Source organism: Danio aesculapii, chromosome 11 (genome assembly GCF_903798145.1).
Source record: "Danio aesculapii chromosome 11, fDanAes4.1, whole genome shotgun sequence".
Lineage (NCBI taxonomy): Eukaryota > Metazoa > Chordata > Actinopteri > Cypriniformes > Danionidae > Danio > Danio aesculapii.
Window position 1 is genome coordinate 20400997 of NC_079445.1, and position 20183 is coordinate 20421179.

At 37.8% G+C, this 20183-nt stretch overlaps 1 protein-coding gene across 1 annotated transcript in view; it reads left to right on the forward strand.

The window, feature by feature from the left end:
* The window catches only part of cadpsa (Ca2+-dependent activator protein for secretion a), a 267285-nt gene that overhangs the window by 196729 nt on the left and 50373 nt on the right, over positions 1–20183 (forward strand). Inside the window, 3 exon segments of the mRNA XM_056467741.1 lie at positions 644–676; positions 4856–4962; positions 15603–15759. Coding sequence (XP_056323716.1) covers positions 644–676; positions 4856–4962; positions 15603–15759 — 297 coding nt within the window.

Sequence of the window (20183 nt, forward strand, 5' to 3'; positions counted from 1 at the left end):
TAATTACTCTATAGTTTACTTTCCTTAGATTTATACTATAGTCTGATTTAATTTGGAAATCTTTTTTATGTTTTAAGCAAGTATATTTTACTATTTTACAGTTATGATTGTTTTATTAACTATATTATAATTTCACTGGACTTTTACAGCCGTTTAAAAGGTTTGTTTTCCCTCTTGTAGTGTTTCCCTCAGTGAATGACACAGTGAAGCACAGGTCTGTCACTGTCAGCTCTTTCTTCACTCTCCTCTTTGTTTCCTTCTCTATCTACTTCTCCATCAGATCTCACATCTGAAACAAAAACAAAGCTGACCTCTTCTTCATTTTCTCTCTCCCGCTTGTTCTCCTCTTTCTTTTTCTTTTTCTTTCTTTCTTTCTTTCTTTCTTTCTTTCTTTCTTTCTTTCTTTCTTTCTTTCTTTCTTTCTTTCTTTCTTTCTTTCTTTCTTTCTCTCTTTCTTTCTTTCTTTCTCTCTTTCTTTCTTTCTTTCTTTCTCTCTTTCTTTCTTTCTTTCTTTCTTTCTTTCTCTCTTTCTTTCTTCTTTCTTTCTTTCTTTCTTTCTTTCTTTCTTTCTTTCTTTCTTTCTTTCTTTCTTTCTTTCTTTCTTTCTTTCTCTCTTTCTTTCTTTCTTTCTTCCTTCCTTTAGTAGAGAAATCTCAGAAGGATCAGAGGGATCCAGGTGACATCTTTTGTCTGACTTACTATCAAACTCATTTTAAAACGACCCCTTCTTCACTTTAAAACATAACCAACTCCCAACATTTGCGTGGTGTGATGAAGGTAACCATGAAAATGTTGCGACAATGTTATGTCAATCTCTCCTTTAGTGTTTGCATTGCATCCAGGTGAAGATGCATTTTCCATGAGCTGGTAAGAGCTGTGTGTAAACGTTACCAGTCTATGGAACATGCAGAGCGAGTATTTCTTTAATTCACACCTAAAATTCATAACAAACTGATAGTTTGTCTCTATTAATTATGATTAAAGATTGAAGTGATACTTTCTCTGCACTAAATGTGTGATAAAGAAAGATCAGGAACACTTTATTATAAGATTCAATCTTGTAACATTGGTTAATATCTCACAATTCATAAAATAGCAAATTAATACTGTTAATAATGCAACAACATTTGTTAATTTAGTGTATGATGAGTGTAATGTTTGTGATTCTAAATTAATAACATGCAATATAAATATTTTTCATAATATTAAATGTGCCATAGAATGCATTGATACCGTATGTGTCTTAGGTTTGGGCAAAAAATCTTCAGAAATGAACTTAGATGCCCATTTATAACCCTAGGATTTGTCCCTGGAGTGCAATAAAAAAGTCTGTTTTACCTTATTTGGATGAATGAATGATTAGCTCTGCTCTGATTGCCTGTTTCACAGCAGCTTACACAGATGTAAACTGCCAAGCATAAACACAGGAGCTGTGATGTGTTCTGAAATTCAAGCACACAAAATAAGTATACTTCAGTTGTCAACAACAAAAAAAAAAGTATAAATTTCGATATTTTGTCAAATGATGTCAGTTTAGCTGTAGTGAGCTACAGTATCTCTAACCTTCTGTATCTCCACAGCAGCCTGGAACAACGCGGCATAATTACATACCGATCTTAGTTTATTTTGGTGGAATTTCATGCGATTGTTTTGGAATCCACCAGGTCATAAAATCATGTCAAATAACACTGTTTCTAAACGATTTTCACATAAACTCAGTCATGATGTGTGTGTGGACATTTGATATTCTGACCGTCATAATTTGCTCCATGTCTGTTAATTAACAAAGTAAATATCTAATAAAAAAGAGTCCCAAAAACATGATCATCATCCATATTGCTGTTTACAGGTTTGTACTACTATAGAATACCCTTAATTTTGCTGTAGACTAATATTAATAATCCCAAGTGTACCGACACAGTCAATGTTATGTGCTTATTGGTCTGTTTTTTCAGAGATCTGTAGCTCAGGTATGTCATTTGAGCTTTTGTTAATCCTAGGTAAACAGTTTTTCATTATATGGCGCTTTTAGGAATGTTGAAATGAACAATAATAGTAGATTTTAAATTAATTAAATAATAATTTAACTAAATAAATGTAATGGTTTGAAAGCATGGTGCCCTATTTTATGACAAGAAAATCTCTAATTAAAAAATGTCATCATTAATATATATTTTTTTCATTAACTAATGTTTACAAATTGAACCTTAGTGCAAAGTGTTCTGATATGAATAAATAATAAACAGGGTTAAAGAGACAGTTCACCTGAAAATGAAAATTCTGTCATCATTTACTCATTTCTGTACTTGTTCTGAACGTGTTGCAATTTCTTTCATTTGTTGAACACAAAAGAAAACTCGTTTAACTTGAAGTTGGAAACCAGTACCGATTGACTTCCATAGTATTTACGTACAAGCTTTTCAGCTTTTAACAGAAGAAAGAAGCTCATAAAGATGTGTAACCACTTGAGGTTGAGTAAATAGTGAGTACATTTTCAAATCTTGGTGAACTATCCATTAAAATAGCAACACACATGCACAATTAATGCTTTTAATGTTTTTTCCACACATCATATTGCTGATTTCCCATTGGCGTGAATATGGTGGCGTTATGTCACTGTGGGATGGTTTCTAAAACCTTGAAAAAAATTTCTGATCAAAGAAAAAAAAAATACCATGCACATCATGAATTGGTTGAGAAATCATTTCTTCAATGTCTTGAATTAGCACCATCAGGTTTTCCAAACAGTCTTTTTGAAACATAATAATCAAAATGCTAATGCCACTTTATATTCATCTCTATTAAAGTGCCTGATGTTGCACTACATGGCATTTTGTGCCTGCATGGACAGTAACCCTTTAAAAGTCCACAAATATTACACTTTTCTCAGTCTTCTGTCTTACAAAAGCAACTGAAGATGACTGAGAAGCGATTAGAGGAAAGGTCAGAGGGTTAATTCACATTTAGGGGCTGTGTGCTTTGTGTTTAATGATGAAAGCACAGTTGACTAAGAGGGGCGTTACTATTCAAAATCATGTTAATTGTTTTGACATGCAATTACTTCTCCTCATAGTTCTTTTGTCTTTGTTTTCCTCCATCAAATGTTGAATAATGAGTGATTCTAAAACCCAGAAAGCACAAACAAATCCAGCAGCAGATAAACAAACAAAAATCCAATGACCAAACACCCTCTCAGCCAATACTAAAGCCTTCATATTTAGATAAAAACATGTATACCATGGTCTCAAAGAAGTCTCTTTACTTTGCAAATTCATTTTTAAACAACACTACCATTTGCCTCACACTGTGTGTGTGTTCGTTGTGATAAACACATCCATTTTCACAGTTGTACTGTTGGAATTCAATTTAAAATAACGCTTAGCTACTACTCCCCTTATTGTCAACTAACATATTTAAAGAAACACTCCACTAAGTCACCTAGAGTAAAACAGATGAATTTTACCACTTTTAATCCATACAGCCAGACTTGTAAGAGGAATTTTAGCTTAGCTTAGCATAGATCATTGAATTAGATTAGACCATTAGCATTTCAAGCCTGATCTCACGAGAAAACGTAAGTATTTTACGTTTTGTCAGTTTAGTGGCTAATTCGTATGAATTCAGATGAGTTCAGTCGTACGAAATTGTACGATTTTAAAAAGGAGGCGTGGCACCTAACCCTAAACCCAACCGTCATTGGGGGATGTGCAAATAGTATGAAAATGTACGAATTAGATCGTATAAATTCGTACGAACTAGCCACTAAATCAAAAAGTTACAAATTGTCGTGAAATTGTGTTGGCATTTCGCATTAGCACATCAGCCTAGAAAATAGCAATTGTCCAATTTCTGTTGGCCTTAGTACATGGTGTAACTACAGAAGCGTCAAGGTTTAAACAGGAAAATTATGTAAGTTTGTTTTTGATTTTTTTTAGCAAGATGCTAATGGTCTAATCCATCTCAATAATTTATGCTAAGCTAAGCTAAAATTCAGAGATCGGCTGAATGGATTCAGAAATGGTCAAACATAACTGTTTAACTCTAGGGGAGTTGTAAAAAAGCCTATTACAATAAAAAAGTGGAGTGATCCTTTAAGCTTAAGTATAAGCTTTTAAAGGGATAGTCCCTGAAAATAAAAATTCTGCCATCAATTACTCATCCACTTGTATCAAACCTGTTTGAGTAGCTTTCTTCTATTAATCACAAAGGTAGATATGATAAGGACATTTTCATTTTTGAGGGAACTATCTCTTTAAAAGAAAGGTGCTATCTGTGTGTATTTAAAGAGAAAGGTAAGAAATGTGATGACATGTATTCCTGCATGTGCTGAACATTATGCATGATGACTATAACATATTTGTTGTTGTTTTTTATCAGTTTTTTCCCCCCTCAGTTCCATGATTGACTCATTATACTTGCATTGTTCTTTATTGACTCATTACGGTTCATGTCTACAGAGCTGAGTGTTGACAGAGTGTCAAGATTATGTTAAGCTGATAACTAAGATAGCACAGTTGATATATGCAGCAGCTAATTTGTGGTTCATTAAGTCAGTTTTTCCTTTTTTGTCTCCAGAGAGATTGTTTATGAAATTCAAATGAAAATTTAAGCATAATCCTAAGTCACATCTATAAAGTTTTCTTGATAGCAGATATGCTTATGAAGTGACATTACTTTTTAATTACTAGCATTGTTAAAAGGTATGATATTATTCTATATTGTAGACAGTATGCTGTGAGTAAAAATAAAAAAAAAACAATTGGAGTGTAGTTTGTAGTTTAGAGAGCAGAAAGTCTGTATTTTGTGTATTTTCTCTGTTTTTGTCCATATTTACTGTTGTACCTTTGTGCCACAGAAAATGTAGGGCGCTTAGTCACACCTGCCAAAAAGCTTGAGGATACACTCCGTCTGGCCGAGCTGGTCATTGAGGTGCTTCAGCAAAACGAGGAACATCATGCAGAGGTGAATGTGCCAGACATGACATGCTTGACATATTACATGCCTAAATACACAAGCATGCAATGAGTACATCAGGAGCAGATTTACACTTTAAAACAAACTGCTGCTTGAATAATAAGACTACAGAAGTGTAACTATTGGAATTATAACTATAACTCTAGAAGTAACAGTTGAAATGATGTGAAAATATCCGGGTTATTCACTCACCTCCAGGCCATCCAAGATGTAAATGGTTTTCTTTCTTTAGCCAATGAGAAATTAATGTTCCAGTAATTCCAGAATTTTTCTCCATCTAATGCAAGTGAATAGGGCTTCCCAAAAGCATTATAAATCGTAAGTAAAAAAGGTGAGCGTAAAAATAATCCAACAGACTTTATTTTACTTTCCAAAAGCACTTCAAAATCATTGTAGATGTATGAATGATCTGGAATAATTGTTAAAACATACATGTATCATAATGTATTACACCTTAGAATTTTTTTCAAGTACAGCGTGATTATAATTAAAAGTTTTGATTGTAATCTATTGTACTTTATTAACATTTTTAATGAACTTGCAGATTAATTAATAAAAAAAGAGCAGAAAAAAAATAATACACCTTAAATGACTGAACAAAAAAAATAAAAAAAATAAAAAAAATTAGTCAATGACTTGCTGAAGTGCACAAAAATAATTCTTGTGTTGGGAATTCTTAATTCTTGGGCAGGTTTTTTTCTTTTCAATCTGTTAGGTGTGTTATATAAAATGTATTTCTCAGCTAGGGTTGTGTGGATTCATTTGAACCTAGCTAAATATGATTTTTTGGACTGTCTAAAATGATCTACATTGAGTCCCATTTGAGTGAATGAAGAGTAGAGGAAGAAAAATTCTGAAATATATCCCTCCCATCCCTTTCTGTTCTGTTAATAGAGGAAATAAGGTCATATAAATAATCATGAGAAAACCTTGTTAATATTTATTTCTGGGCAAACTATTCTTTTAAGTGTTTTCCATCTTAAAAAAAAATGCTTCCCCTATGGCTGCTAGCACTGTTTAGGTAGCAATCCCTATTAGAGTAGCCGTCATTCTTTTACAAACAGCAGAATATATTTGTGTTTTTGTGTTTTTAAATCATGTTCCGCAGGCTACACGTTCAAGTACGGGAGGTCAGGCGGTACAGTATTTTTTATTTGATTTTACTTTCTTTCTTTTTTGCTGTCATCTGTGCCGTACCCTGCGCTTGCATGCCAGCCTCATGATCTGGCCTGCCTTGGAAAAGGCATTACATGGGCAAATCAGGGTTCAGGCACCGGCAGAGTGGGTTGTAGATTTCATTTCAGTTAATTCAGAATTGCAGATAGATTTATAGATAGATGCAGTTCTTGTAGATGTATAGATAGAGTCTTTTCTCTGTCGAATTAACTGAACTGAAATGACTGTCACATTGACTGAGTACACTGAAGTTTGAGGGCATCAGAGTCAATGGACAAAGTTACTACAGTTGTTTTTATGTATAAAATACAGTCATATTCATTTCAAGTTTACTATCCTAACATTGTTTCATTTTGAAAGATGCATAATAACAAAATAATGATTATATTATTATGGTCCAATGTCCAAAAAAATGTATAAACAAATAAATTAATTAAACAGCTGTAGTACTTTTACTCTCTCTTTCATTTTTTAAATCTTTGTTTAGTTTGTTTTGATTTTTGTTTTTTCCATTGTTTTGCTTTAATAAAAAAATTATCAAGCTTTTAGTTTCAATTATATTGTTCTATTTTGTTATTGTTGTTTTCAGTTTAGTTGTTTTAGTTAGATTTTTTTACTTTGGTTCGTTTGATTTAGTTTTTACTTTTGTTTTGTTTGTTTTCATTTACTTTTTCTTTGATTAGATTTTAGTTTTGTCATCTTTCTTTTCTTTTTATTTTCATTTTTGTTTTGCCATTAACACTTTTGGTAACAGACTCACTAAACTACTAAAGAGATAACTCACCCAAAACTCACTAAAATATAAGTTTATGTGTTTGTTGTTGTTGTTTTTTTTTTTTTTTTTGGTTGTTGTTGATATAAAGTACGTATTGGTACCACACTGACTCTAATTTTATGAACAAAAATATATAATATACATTTACAATGTCAGTGTAAAATGGTAAACTGACATGTGTAAAAACATGATTTGCAAAGTAATTATTCATTTTTTTGTGTGAGCTATTCCTTTATGTGCATAAAACCATTTTATTCCACTAAAATGCATGGGATCATTTACAGTATTTGACACAATCCAGCCATTTATCATGCCACTGAATTTGCATGTTCAGCAGATATATGCATGTGCCACCTGCACACTAAATATTCCAAAAATAATAAACACTACAACAAAGCTAGCAAATGGTCTCAAGCATAAGAATTAAGTTCACATTTTTGTGTAAATTTTTTGCTTTGAAATTGTTTTTCAATTGCATTTTTAAAGGAATCCTCCACTTAAAAAAATAAAATAAAATAATTAATTTATTTTTCCAAGTTCCCTGGAGTTAGCTAGTTGAGTGTTACCAGTTTTGAATCCCTTACGTTGATCTCCAGGTCTCACGGGATCACTTTTAGCTTAGCTTAGCATAGTTAATTGAATCTGATTAGACCATTAGCATCTCCCTCGAAAATTATGAACTATACAGTGTACTATTGTAAGACCAGTGGAAATTGAAAAGTAATAATTAAGGAAGTTTGCTACTGTACGATGGCTGCAGTAGACGCAGTATTTCTGATTCCTTGATTATTATGTGGGAATAAAAGTATCGTTTCTAGCCATATTGGCCTAGAAAATAGCAACCTTTCATTTGCAATATGTAACTACAAAACAGTCAGGCTTTAAATAGAAATATTATCAAAACTCTTTGATCATTTTTAAGTGAAATGCTAATGGTCTAATCTGATTTAATTAACTATGCTAAGCTGAGCTAAAAGTGATCCTGCCAGACACAAAGATCAGCTGAACGGATTCAAAAATGACAAAACTCAACTGTTTAACTCTAGGGGAGTTATACAATAGTTTTTAATTAATTTATTTCATTTTTATTTTTTTAAGTGGAGTGTTCCTTTAAATCACTTTAATGGTGAAGCATTTATGATAATGAGGTACTCGTATAAAACCATAGCGAAGAAAATCTGACGTAACTCTCACTGTTTTCCATTACCTGTTTGTTGGCTGGGAAACGTTGGACAGGGTAAAGAGGTATGTAGACACTATAGAGCCTCCTCCATGTGCATGTCAGCCCCTGCACCATGGATGGAGAGATTTCCACCTTCTCCCTCCTAATTTTTTTCCTCTCCATTTCTGCCTGGACACCCATCCTCTTCCCGGTCAGCCGTCCCCATGGAGCGTTGAGCAAGTGGCTTGTGTTCCTCCACAAGCACAAAGGGGACAGTGCTTCATGTGTGGAAGCAGATCCCCTCAAAAAAAAAAAAAAAAAAAAAAAAAAGAAAATGGGACTGGGACTGGGTCTCATTTTCAGCCTTGCACAACCCCAGTAATCTCCAAACTCTCCTCTGTTTTGTGTCCTTCAGCTTGGTTTGGTCTGCTAGCTTCACTTAACAGCTCTAACCTTCAATATTAAACTGTAATCAAAAAGCACTTTTCAAAGTTTTGAGAGCGGTGTTGAAAGGATGAAAAGATTGCTTGAGTGGTCAGTGATAGTAGCATGCCTTTTTAGTAGAAGAAGCAATATTTTACATTACAATAACTGCTCATTTACTAACCCACATGGAAGCTTATTTCTGCCACAGAATAAAAGAGTATAAATGGTAATTGATGTTTTATATCTCACAATTCTGGAATTTTTGGGCCATTCTGAGAAATAAAAAAGGTTTAGAATTGCGAAAAAAATCACTATTGTAAAAAATAAACTCATAATTCTGAGAAAGTGTAAATTGTGGGAGAGAGAAAAAATGCAGATTTGTGGAATATAAAATTGCAATGCTTTTTTTATTCTGTGGAGATCTGCAGTTCTGCGTTTATAATTTGCAAAATATTATGGAAGCCTGTTTCAGTCACAGCATATTGAAGAAATACAAAAAAAAGTAATTGCTTTATCTTACAGTTCAGAAATTTTCCCACAATTTTGAGATGACATGTGTCATGGATTGGTCAGGCTCTCACGACCCCCACTCACGAAGATCACCATCACCTGACTTCTAATGAGCACACAGCTGCATCACATTCACGAGCACCAGATAAAAGCACAGCACTCCAGTCGCTCATTGTCCGGGCTCGTCTCGACGAAAGCGGACAACTGAGCGACCACTCAGCGTAGTCATCCTCAGCTAAAACAAACGATTTACTTACCTGTTCTCTTTGTATTCCTCCTAGTCTTCCTGGTCCTCCCGAATCGTCCTGTCTTCCAGTCCTTCCAAGTCTGTGTCATCCTCTGTCAGCTGTATCTGGTGTGTGCTGTCCATCCTCGTGTATTCCTGTTACCCAGCCACGGAGGAAAAGACCCCAACATCATTCCTGATCCTCCTGGCTATCCTTCATGTGCTCCTTGTTGTCATTTAATAAACACCCTAACGTTTCCTTACCTCTGTCTCCTGTCCGCTTCATAACAGAAGCCCGGACCCATAACGACGACAACATGAGCACCCCCGATCACCTTCAAGAGCTGGTGGACCAGTTGAAGCGGATTCTACAGCCACCAGCTCCACTTTCCAACGCACCACCAGCACCGAGCACTTCCGCCTCCACAGTTTCTTCTTCGGCCCTTCCTTCCAGTCCCATGGCCCGACCAGCGCCCTACTCAGGCGGAGCGGGGGAGTGCAATGGTTTTCTGTTACAATGTTCCCTCATATTCGAAATGCAACCTTCTCTATATCCCACAGATAAGTCGAAGATCGCCTACATCGTATCTCTACTCTCTGGACCTGCACTTAAATGGGCTGAGACGATCTGGAACCAAGCCGGGCCGGTCATGAATTCCATCACTACCTTCACGGAGTATTTCAAAGAGGTGTTTGGACGTTCTGATGGGGAAGTAGCCGCTGGAGAGCAGCTGTATCATCTAAAGCAAGGTACTCTATCTACACAGGAATATGCTCTCCGGTTTCGCACTCTAGCAGCTGCAAGTGGATGGAATGAGAGATCGTTGTTGACCACGTACCGGCTCGGCTTGGAACCCACTCTCCGAATCCAACTGGCCACATTAGATGATACAATGGGTCTGGAGAGATTCATCCAACATTCTCTCCGATGTTCCGATCGTCTCCGTTCCTATCAACAGGACACCATCACCCCCTCGTCTGCACTCCTCCAATCGCCTGAGTCAACAGCCTCTCCAGAACCAGAACCCATGATAATAGAGTCTGGAAGACTGACATCAGCGGAACGACAGAGGAGGCTGACCCGGGGTCTGTGTCTATACTGCGGTGTCAGTGGACACACCCGTATGGAGTGTCCCCTTCGTCCCATTCGGACTTCAGTGAGTGTATTCAGTACGAATATTGAACAATGTAAACCACTTACTACCACCGTACAAATAACTACTGCCTCTATTTCTCTCCTTGTCACAGCCCTCATCGACTCCGGGTCAGCAGGGAACTTCATCTCCCAATCCCTCTGTCGTCAACTCCACCTCCGTACTGAGGCGTCCTCGCATATATACCAGATACAACCGATAACCCAGTGCACTCGATCTTCGACCCGTATCCATCGACAATGCGAAGACATCCTTCTTCAAGTGGGGTTGTTACATCAAGAGAGGATTCAATTTCTGGTTCTGGAGGGTGCAAATATGGACATCATTCTAGGGCGCCCGTGGCTGGTGAAGCACGATCCCATCATCTCTTGGGGCACAGGAGAGATAAAGAAATGGGGATCTGGATGTACACCTGCCTGTTTTCCAAATCTCCCTCTTCAAGGTCGGAACCCCATTTCTTTGTTTGCAACATCGGTCGAGAGCCCTCCTGAGAAGCAGTCTATCCACATTCCTAAGGAGTACAGCTCCTTTCATGATGTCTTCTGCCCCAAGAGAGCTTCCCAGCTACCGCCGCATCGGCCATGGGACTGCGCGATCGACCTAGTTCCAGATGCCCAGTTGCCAAGAGGTAGGATCTACCCGCTCTCGCTTCCAGAGAATCAGGCAATGGAAGATTATATAAGGGAAGCTCTGAGTCAGGGGTACATACGTCACTCAAAATCACCAGCCGCCTCAAGCTTCTTCTTTGTGGCCAAGAAGGACGGAGGGCTGCGTCCATGCATCGACTACAGGGTCCTAAATAACGGTACAGTAAAATACCGATATCCCCTTCCTCTGGTACCAGCCGCTTTGGAACAGCTCCGAGAAGCTAAAGTCTTCACTAAATTGGACCTCCGCAGCGCGTATAATCTGATAAGAATACGTGAGGGGGACCAATGGAAGACAGCATTCGTGACCCCTACTGGCCACTATGAATATGAGGTCATGCCTTACGGTCTGGTCAACGCCCCCTCCGTATTCCAAAACTTCATTCATGAAGTCCTCCGGGAGTTTCTTCACCACTGTGTAATAGTGTACATAGATGACATCCTCATTTACTCCCGGAGTGAGGCCGAACATCGCCAACACGTTGCGGAGGTCCTACACACATTGAGAGAACATCACCTCTACCTCAAAGCGGAGAAATGCTCATTCCACCAGAAGTCGATTCATTTCTTGGGATACATCATTGACCAAACCGGTATACGTATGGATGGGAAGAAAATTGAGGCTGTTCTATCCTGGTCAGAACCCACTTCCATTAAGGAGCTCCAGAGGTTTCTTGGGTTTGCTAACTTTTATAGACGGTTTATCAAGGACTACAGCAGGATTACATCACCTCTCACTAATCTCCTCAAGGGTAAACCCAAAGGACTGGAGTGGACCAAAGAAGCAGCCGCAGCCTTCCGCCTTCTTAAGAAGGAGTTCACAAGGGCCCCACTCCTGACTCATCCTGACCCAAATCTTCCTTTCGTGGTGGAAGTGGACGCATCCACCACCGGCGTCGGGGCAGTATTATCTCAACATCATGATACACCGCCCCGACTGCATCCCTGTGCCTATTTCTCTCGGAAGTTGAGCCCGGCGGAGCAGAATTACAGCATAGGAGACAGGGAGCTTCTAGCAATCAAGCTAGCCTTGGAGGAGTGGCGTCACTGGTTGGAGGGAGCCAAACATCCGTTCCAGGTGATCACAGATCACAAAACCTCCAATACATCAAAGAGGCCAAGAGACTATGTCCACGTCAAGCCAGATGGTCACTTTTCTTCTCACGTTTTGATTTCTCCATTTCCTATCGTCCAGGACCCAAGAATCTAAGAGCAGACGCTCTCTCTCGTTTACACGAGCATCACGATCATGAAGAACTCCCAACGAAGATTCTTCCCGAACACATCTCCATTTGTCCGATCACCTGGAACGCTCCTCCAGTCGTTGCCACTCCGGAAGCCCCTGCTCCGCCGGGATGCCCTCCTCATCGGCAGTTCATACCACCTGAACACCGGGTAGATCTGATCCACTCCTTACATACCTCGCTAGGCACTGGACATCCAGGGATCAACAATACTCTCTCGCTAGTATCCCAACGATTCTGGTGGCCAAACATGGCAAGGGATGTGAGGCAATATGTTCAGGGCTGTAAGGACTGTGCCCAATCCAAGAGCCCACGTCATCTACCCGCTGGAAAGCTCCATCCCTTGCCGATTCCGAACCGTCCCTGGTCACACCTAGGAGTGGACTTTATCACTGACCTCCCTTCGTCAGAAGGTAATACCTGTATTCTAGTCATAGTAGATAGATTCTCAAAGTTTGTCAAACTAATCCCTCTGAAAGGTCTTCCCACAGCCTTTGAAACTGCCGACAATATCTTTAATCAAGTCTTCAGGTCATTTGGTATTCCAGAAGATATTGTGTCGGACAGAGGTCCACAGTTCATCTCACGTCTATGGAAAGCCTTCTTCAAGCTCCTAGGTGTGGCCGTCAGCCTCTCTTCTGGATATCATCCCCAAACCAACGGGCAGACAGAGAGGAAGATTCAGGAGGTGGGACGGTTCCTGAGGACCTTCTGCAGTGGTCACCAGAACTCCTGGAGCCAGTATTTGGGCTGGGCAGAATATGCCCAAAATTCACTGCGGCAACCCTCCACCGGACTCACGCCATTCCAGTGCGTCCTGGGCTTCCAACCACCGCTCTTTCCCTGGGATGGCGAACCATCTGATGTCCCCGCAGTGGATCACTGGTTCCGGGAGAGCGAGAGAGTCTGGGACGAGGCTCATCAACATCTGCAGAGGGCAGTCCGTCGAAGCAAGGTAACCGCCGATAGGAGAAGGTCTGAAGAACCCAGATACACACCCGGACAAAAGGTGTGGCTATCCACCCGGGACATACGCATGCGACTGCCCTCTCGCAAGTTAAGTCCCCGATTTGTTGGTCCCTTCACCATCGTGGAACAGGTTAACCCCGTCACCTACAAACTACAATTACCCTCTCACTACCGTATTCACCCTACATTCCACGTATCACTCCTGAAACCCTATCACGATCCTGTTCTTCCCTCCACAGAGCCTGACCACGAAGAGGAACCCCCTCCTCCACTGCTCCTAGAAGAAGGAGCCGTCTACGCAGTGAAGGAGATCTTGCGTTCCCGACGTCGTGGTGGCCAGTTGGAGTACCTGGTGGACTGGGAAGGGTACGGCCCCGAAGAAAGGACATGGGTTCCCAGAGCTGATATTCTCGATCCTAGTCTCATGGTGGAGTTTCATGAGAGCCACCCTGAGTTCCCAGCGCCTAGAGGCAGAGGGAGACCACCACGGCGTCGGAGGTGTCGGCCCTCAGGAGCGGGCCCTGGGGAGGGGGGTACTGTCATGGATTGGTCAGGCTCTCACGACCCCCACTCACGAAGATCACCATCACCTGACTTCTAATGAGCACACAGCTGCATCACATTCACGAGCACCAGATAAAAGCACAGCACTCCAGTCGCTCATTGTCCGGGCTCGTCTCGACGAAAGCGGACAACTGAGCGACCACTCAGCGTAGTCATCCTCAGCTAAAACAAACGATTTACTTACCTGTTCTCTTTGTATTCCTCCTAGTCTTCCTGGTCCTCCCGAATCGTCCTGTCTTCCAGTCCTTCCAAGTCTGTGTCATCCTCTGTCAGCTGTATCTGGTGTGTGCTGTCCATCCTCGTGTATTCCTGTTACCCAGCCACGGAGGAAAAGACCCCAACATCATTCCTGATCCTCCTGGCTATCCTTCATGTGCTCCTTGTTGTCATTTAATAAACACCCTAACGTTTCCTTACCTCTGTCTCCTGTCCGCTTCATAACAACATGCAGCATTTTTTGTTGCACATGTAAATGCACATTTGTATCTATTTTTTTCCAGATCTCTTTCAGAATTGATTGTTGTTGGATACAAACTTTTAAGTTTAAACGCTCATAATTCTGACATTTTTCTTGCAAATCTAAAATACATCTCATCATTTTGAGTTTACATTTAACAGTTCTGATGTTTTATTCAGAATCGAGTCTTTAGTTCAGAATTGCAAGTTTTTAATGTTGCAACTATGAGTTTGTTTTTCAAGATTGCAAGAAATAAATATGATATTGAAACACAAACTTGCAATACTGTCTAAAAAATCTGAATTGTGGAACTTTTGTTTACAACTTGCAGTTCTGGCTTTTTACTCAGAAGTACAACATGTTTCTTATTAATATAATTTATACAGAAAAATAAGAGATTCTCAAATTATTGTAATTCCAAAGAGATATATTGCATTTCTGAGCAAAATAAAAAAAAAATGAATTGTTCTGAATTGCAAGAATATGAGAATTGCTAAAACACCTAGAACCTTGCATTGGCATGAAACAAATTTAATAATAAAGTTGCTATATCAGAATACAAGCAAGCCTGAGGAAAAGTTGGATTTACAAAATGTGAACTCATAATTGAGAGACCTTATTGTGAAATTTCTGAAATGTAAACAGAAAATGTTATAAATGGGAGAAATATACTTGCAGCTCTGAAAAAAGCTTAATTGTGAGATAAAAATATAGTAATTCACAATAACCTTTTATACGTTTTTTATTCCATGGCAGAAACAAGCTTCCATTAACATGCATAGAACAGATATGCAACACACAGCAGTGCAAGTGAATCAGCAGCTACAAAAAAGACATGACAATTAAAAAAACAACAACAAAAAAAACATAATTTAATAAGAAAAATAATACAAACTCCAAAGACCGTGCTGCTGGTCACTGCTTCTGCTGCATGCAGGGAATTTTTCTGCTACAAGGACATCACTTCCTGTACATTTACTTTCCATCTTTAAAATGTAAAGACAATATGGAAGTCTTTGAAATGGAGTCAGGAGGAGAGATTAAAGAGAAAAGCATGAGAGCTGGAGTGCATGAGATAAGCTCATGACTTTCCACAGACACAAACATCACAATGAAACTTTTGGAAACTTCTACATCAATTGCAAAACTGTTCAGGGAGATTTCTCTCATAATATGATCTTTTTTAACAAATCTGTGGACTGTCATGCCCTTACAGTATGTACACTACAAAAGAAAGAGCATTAAATGAGTGTTTTTCTAATTTCTTCTGTTTTCTGGGTCTCGTTTTCTTGCTTCTTGTCTGGTGGTGTGGCTGCAGGCGTTTGCGTGGTGGTCGGATCTGATGGTTGAACATGCGGAGACGTTTCTGTCTCTGTATGCTGTGGACATGGACGCGGCTCTGGAAGTCCAGCCACCGGACAGCTGGGACAGTTTTCCTCTCTTTCAGCTGCTCAATGACTACTTGCGCATTGACTGTAAGTATAGTGAGCTAGAAAGTTCTATCTGCATTTGCCCTGTTTGTTTTACCCCAATTAGCAAATTTATGAGAACGTTGATAATTTACATTTAGTGTACATTTAGGGTCTCTATCATGTTAATGTATGAAAGAGAACGGTTACACACATATTGTTTGATATATGGAATGGAAAATCTTTGAAGCTCAATATCTCGAAATCATTTAGAACGCAGATAGAACCTTATAATTACAAGGCGACGTAATGTTAACATGAACAAATACTGTAATAAATGTATTCTTCATTGTTTGTTAATTTTATGCAAATGCATTACCTAACATTAACTAATACAACCTTATTGTAAAGAGTTACTGTTTTGATATTGTTTTTGAGACATTTATTTATTTGTTTGATTTTATTCTACTCATCTAAGACTCATTTAAATGCTGGATTCAAAATCCATCATGCGTCGATTTTTGTGAGAAAATGCTTCTTATTGTTTAATATTATTTATTTAATAACATCGTAAAAATAATACAAATGTGAAATTATTCCTAGTAAACTTTTCCAAAAAATGTGTTGTTAAAATGTTTGAAATAAATAAGCAAAAACTTCTTGAAAAGTTAATATTTGTTTTATATCTATTTATTTTTGGCCACACATTTTTTCTAGTTTCTCATTTATGTTCTCTATATAGGACAGATTGGGTGTTTTTTTTACATAATAAGACATAAAAATAGCAATTTACTACTAATAATCCAACGATGATCATAAACAATGCCATAAAATGAAGAGCAAAATTATAGATGGCCTGCTATTGCCATTCCAACAACAAAAAGAAAAATCTTTATTATATGATAGAAATGATAAAATCACATATAATCACAGTCATCATACACATTTGAAATTGGAAATTGTCACATCCGCAGTCCATAATTGCATAATTGTGATGCTGCGATCCAAACACATTGTCTGCCTGCAATAGTTCGCAAATTGGAGCTTTAAAGGAGCGTATTGAAGAATTAAGGTCTGAATAGTGAAGCGGCAGGGGCTCGGATGTAAAGCGTTTGCTCAGGGCCTCCTCACGTCTCTAATGAACTGAAGTCAATGGGCTGCTGTCCGTGGTGCTGAAGCTGCTCTGCTATAGGCTCACACTGACTAATTACACCACTGGCATTCTTTGCACAGCTTGACAGGTTGTTGTCTGGTAACCTATTCTTGATTTTCGATTGCTTTTTCAGCTGGGAGAGCAAGAGCTGCTGCTTGTGTGTGTGTGTGTGTGTGCGTCTGTGTGTGTGTGTGTGCGTGCGTGCGTGCGTGTGTGTGCGCGCATTTGTGTGTTTTTGAATGCATGATTTATGACAAATGCATATAATGAGATGGGTAGTACAATGTAGACATGGTTTATTAGGCAATTTCTATGTCTTTGTAAAACTAAATGGCTTACAAAAAACATACATAACATGTTTAAAAATCTTTATTTTGTTTTATTTAAAAATAGCAAACATTTTCTGTGAAGGTTTTGATGAATTAGTGTTATGGGATAGAATATGCAGTTTGGTAAAAATAAATAAATTAAACTATATTTTATATCGTTATGTCTATGGATGGTGTTTGTAAACCCGTTATACAAGAGCTATGTATATATTTTCTTTTATCTGTTTATATCTTTATTTGTATTTAAAAAATATTCCCTGCAATTACTACATTCTTAGCACTAATCTTTTTCTTTCTTTCTTTATTATTTTTTTTAAATGTATGCATATGTGTGGTTTTTTAATTACACATTCAGCATAATTTTAACTCCCTTTTTTCACTCATTGTTTCCTTCATTCATTCATTCATTCAATCATTCATTCATTAATTCTATCATTCATTCATTCATATATTCATTCATATATTCATTCATTCATTCATTTATTTATTTATTTATTTATTTATTTATTTATTTATTTATTTATTTATTTATTTATTCATTCATTTTGTTTTTGTAATTTTTTTAATTTGATCTTTCATTTTTAAATGTTTTCTTTGTATATACCACATGCTTAACATGAATTTATAAATTGATAATTAATTAATTAATTGATTGATTATTCAAATTTGTTAATTCATTAATTTTCCTTCGGCTTAGTCTCTTTATTCATTCAGTACATGTTTTACACAGCGGATGCCCTTCCAGCTGTAACCCAGTACTGGAAAACACCCATACACACTCATTAACACACTCATACACTATGGCAAATTTTCATTCATTCATATATTTTCTTTTCGCCTTAGTCCCTTTATTAATCAGGGGTCGCCACAGCATAATGAACCGCCAACTTATCCAGCATATGTTTTACGTAGTGAATACCCTTCCAGCCACAACCCAACACTAGGAAACACCCATACACACTCATTCACACACATACACAACAGCCAATTTAGCTTTTTCAGTTCATCTATAGCACATGTGTTTGAACTGTGGGAGAAACCAGAGCACATGGAGGAAACCTGGGGGGAGAACATGCAAACTCCACACAGAAATGCCAACAGCTGGGACTCGAAGTGACCTTCTTGCTGTGAGGCAACAGTGCTAACCACTGAGCCACTGTGCCGCCCATTTTAATTAAGAAATAAATTAATTTAAATTAATGCTAAGCATGTGGTAAAGGCAAAGAAAATGTTTAAAAATTGAAGAACGAATGACATTTCAAAAATTATTTAAACATTTACCTTTTTTTTATTCATTCATTGTTTTTTTGTAAATATTTTTCATTTACTTTCTCATTTGAAATGTTTTCTTTGCATTCACCACATGCTTATAGCATTAATTTGTTTGTTTGTATCAGAAAGCATGTTTGTAATCGTTTTGTGTGCATGTTCTTTCTTTTTAAAAATGTTTTCCTTGCATTTATCCCGTTTATCATCGAAGAATTCATTCATTTATTTTTTTGTCATTGGTTTTTTTAATAAAAGCATGTGTGTATAGGTTTTACAATATGTTTGCCATTCATTTAAAATCGATTGTTCATTTATTTCTCTTATTTAATTGCTCAATTACTTCAATCATAACTTCTCATTAAAGAAATTTTCTACAACATCGCCATAAAATCTAGTTTAATAATCCACACATATGCGCGCTTCCCTCAAACCTAACAAAAGCTACTGTCTCGCCAGTTTCAACACCATCTATTCCTGAAAGCCACAAATACAGTACACGACGACTCCTCACACACAAACATAAACACAAAACCAGTCCTCCAGCATCAGTGTGCATGTGTGGAGCAGGACGTGCAGTGTGGAGGTCATTATCTGTGCCTGTAGCATTAAAGCTGAAGCCACGAAACAGCAGACAGGCGCTAAAGCTCAAGCCATTCATGCTGCTAATGAGAGCCGCTGGACAAACTCGGTCTCTCGCTCGCGGTCAGACACCACCAAGTGTACAATCAGCAGCACCGCTCAAGTGGCTAATAGAAGAAGAGCAATCAGACAGACAAACAAACAAACAAACAAACAAACACACCACATGCAAACCACTGACCTTCACTATAGTTTCAATATAGTTACTGTAGTTATAGTCAGGGTGCGAATTACAGAGGGGGTTTGCCCTCCCCAGTTAATGCTTGATCCCCCCTGAAGAACATCAAAACAAGATGTATGGGGGGTCTGCCCTTCAACAGTTATAAAATAGTTTGCTGTGATTTGTATCTTAAATAATAACACTAATCAAAATAATAGATAACGTAAACATACATTTGACCCCCCTTATAATGGATCATACCATTATGAATGCATGTTTGTGCCAAAAATATTATTTAGCGGTTTGAAAGCGTCAAATCTAGAGCACCAACAGACAGCGAAAGTGTTCACAAAACATGTCTTGTAAAATAGCCGTTTGTACTGTAGGTGTCCATTAAACTAAGGGTGGCATAGTTTGTATTTAATTATACACTTACTTGCACATGGAAGTTAAATGGTAAAATAAAAAAATCTGCGTAATCTTTCATGGTCATCAATAAGTGCAGAAATGCAAACCTGTCACCGTATTTAATATCACAAAAGTTATTGAGAACCACTCAATATCTCTCAAAATACTGAAAACAAAAGTTTGATTAATAAATTAGATGTAATTGAATTAAATATATAACTTTGGTTCACTGAGGCACCGAAAACCCCATCGCCCCCCGTTCGCCAGGTTATATTTAGAGAATACTATATAATGTCACCACAGTTAGGCCTTCACTTATTGCAGCACAAGGCAATGTTTATGACAACTGTGTACGCTAGTACTGCTTCATGTATCGGAGGCACAAATACAGTTATTTTATGTGCGTTGTATGTTTGGTAAAGTGTTCCCTTGTGTAAAGTTTTAGCAAGTGTTATAGGTAACTATTTAAAATCTTTGGACTTATTCTGGACTTTGGATTATTTATGTTAATGTTTAATTTAAAGCATTTATT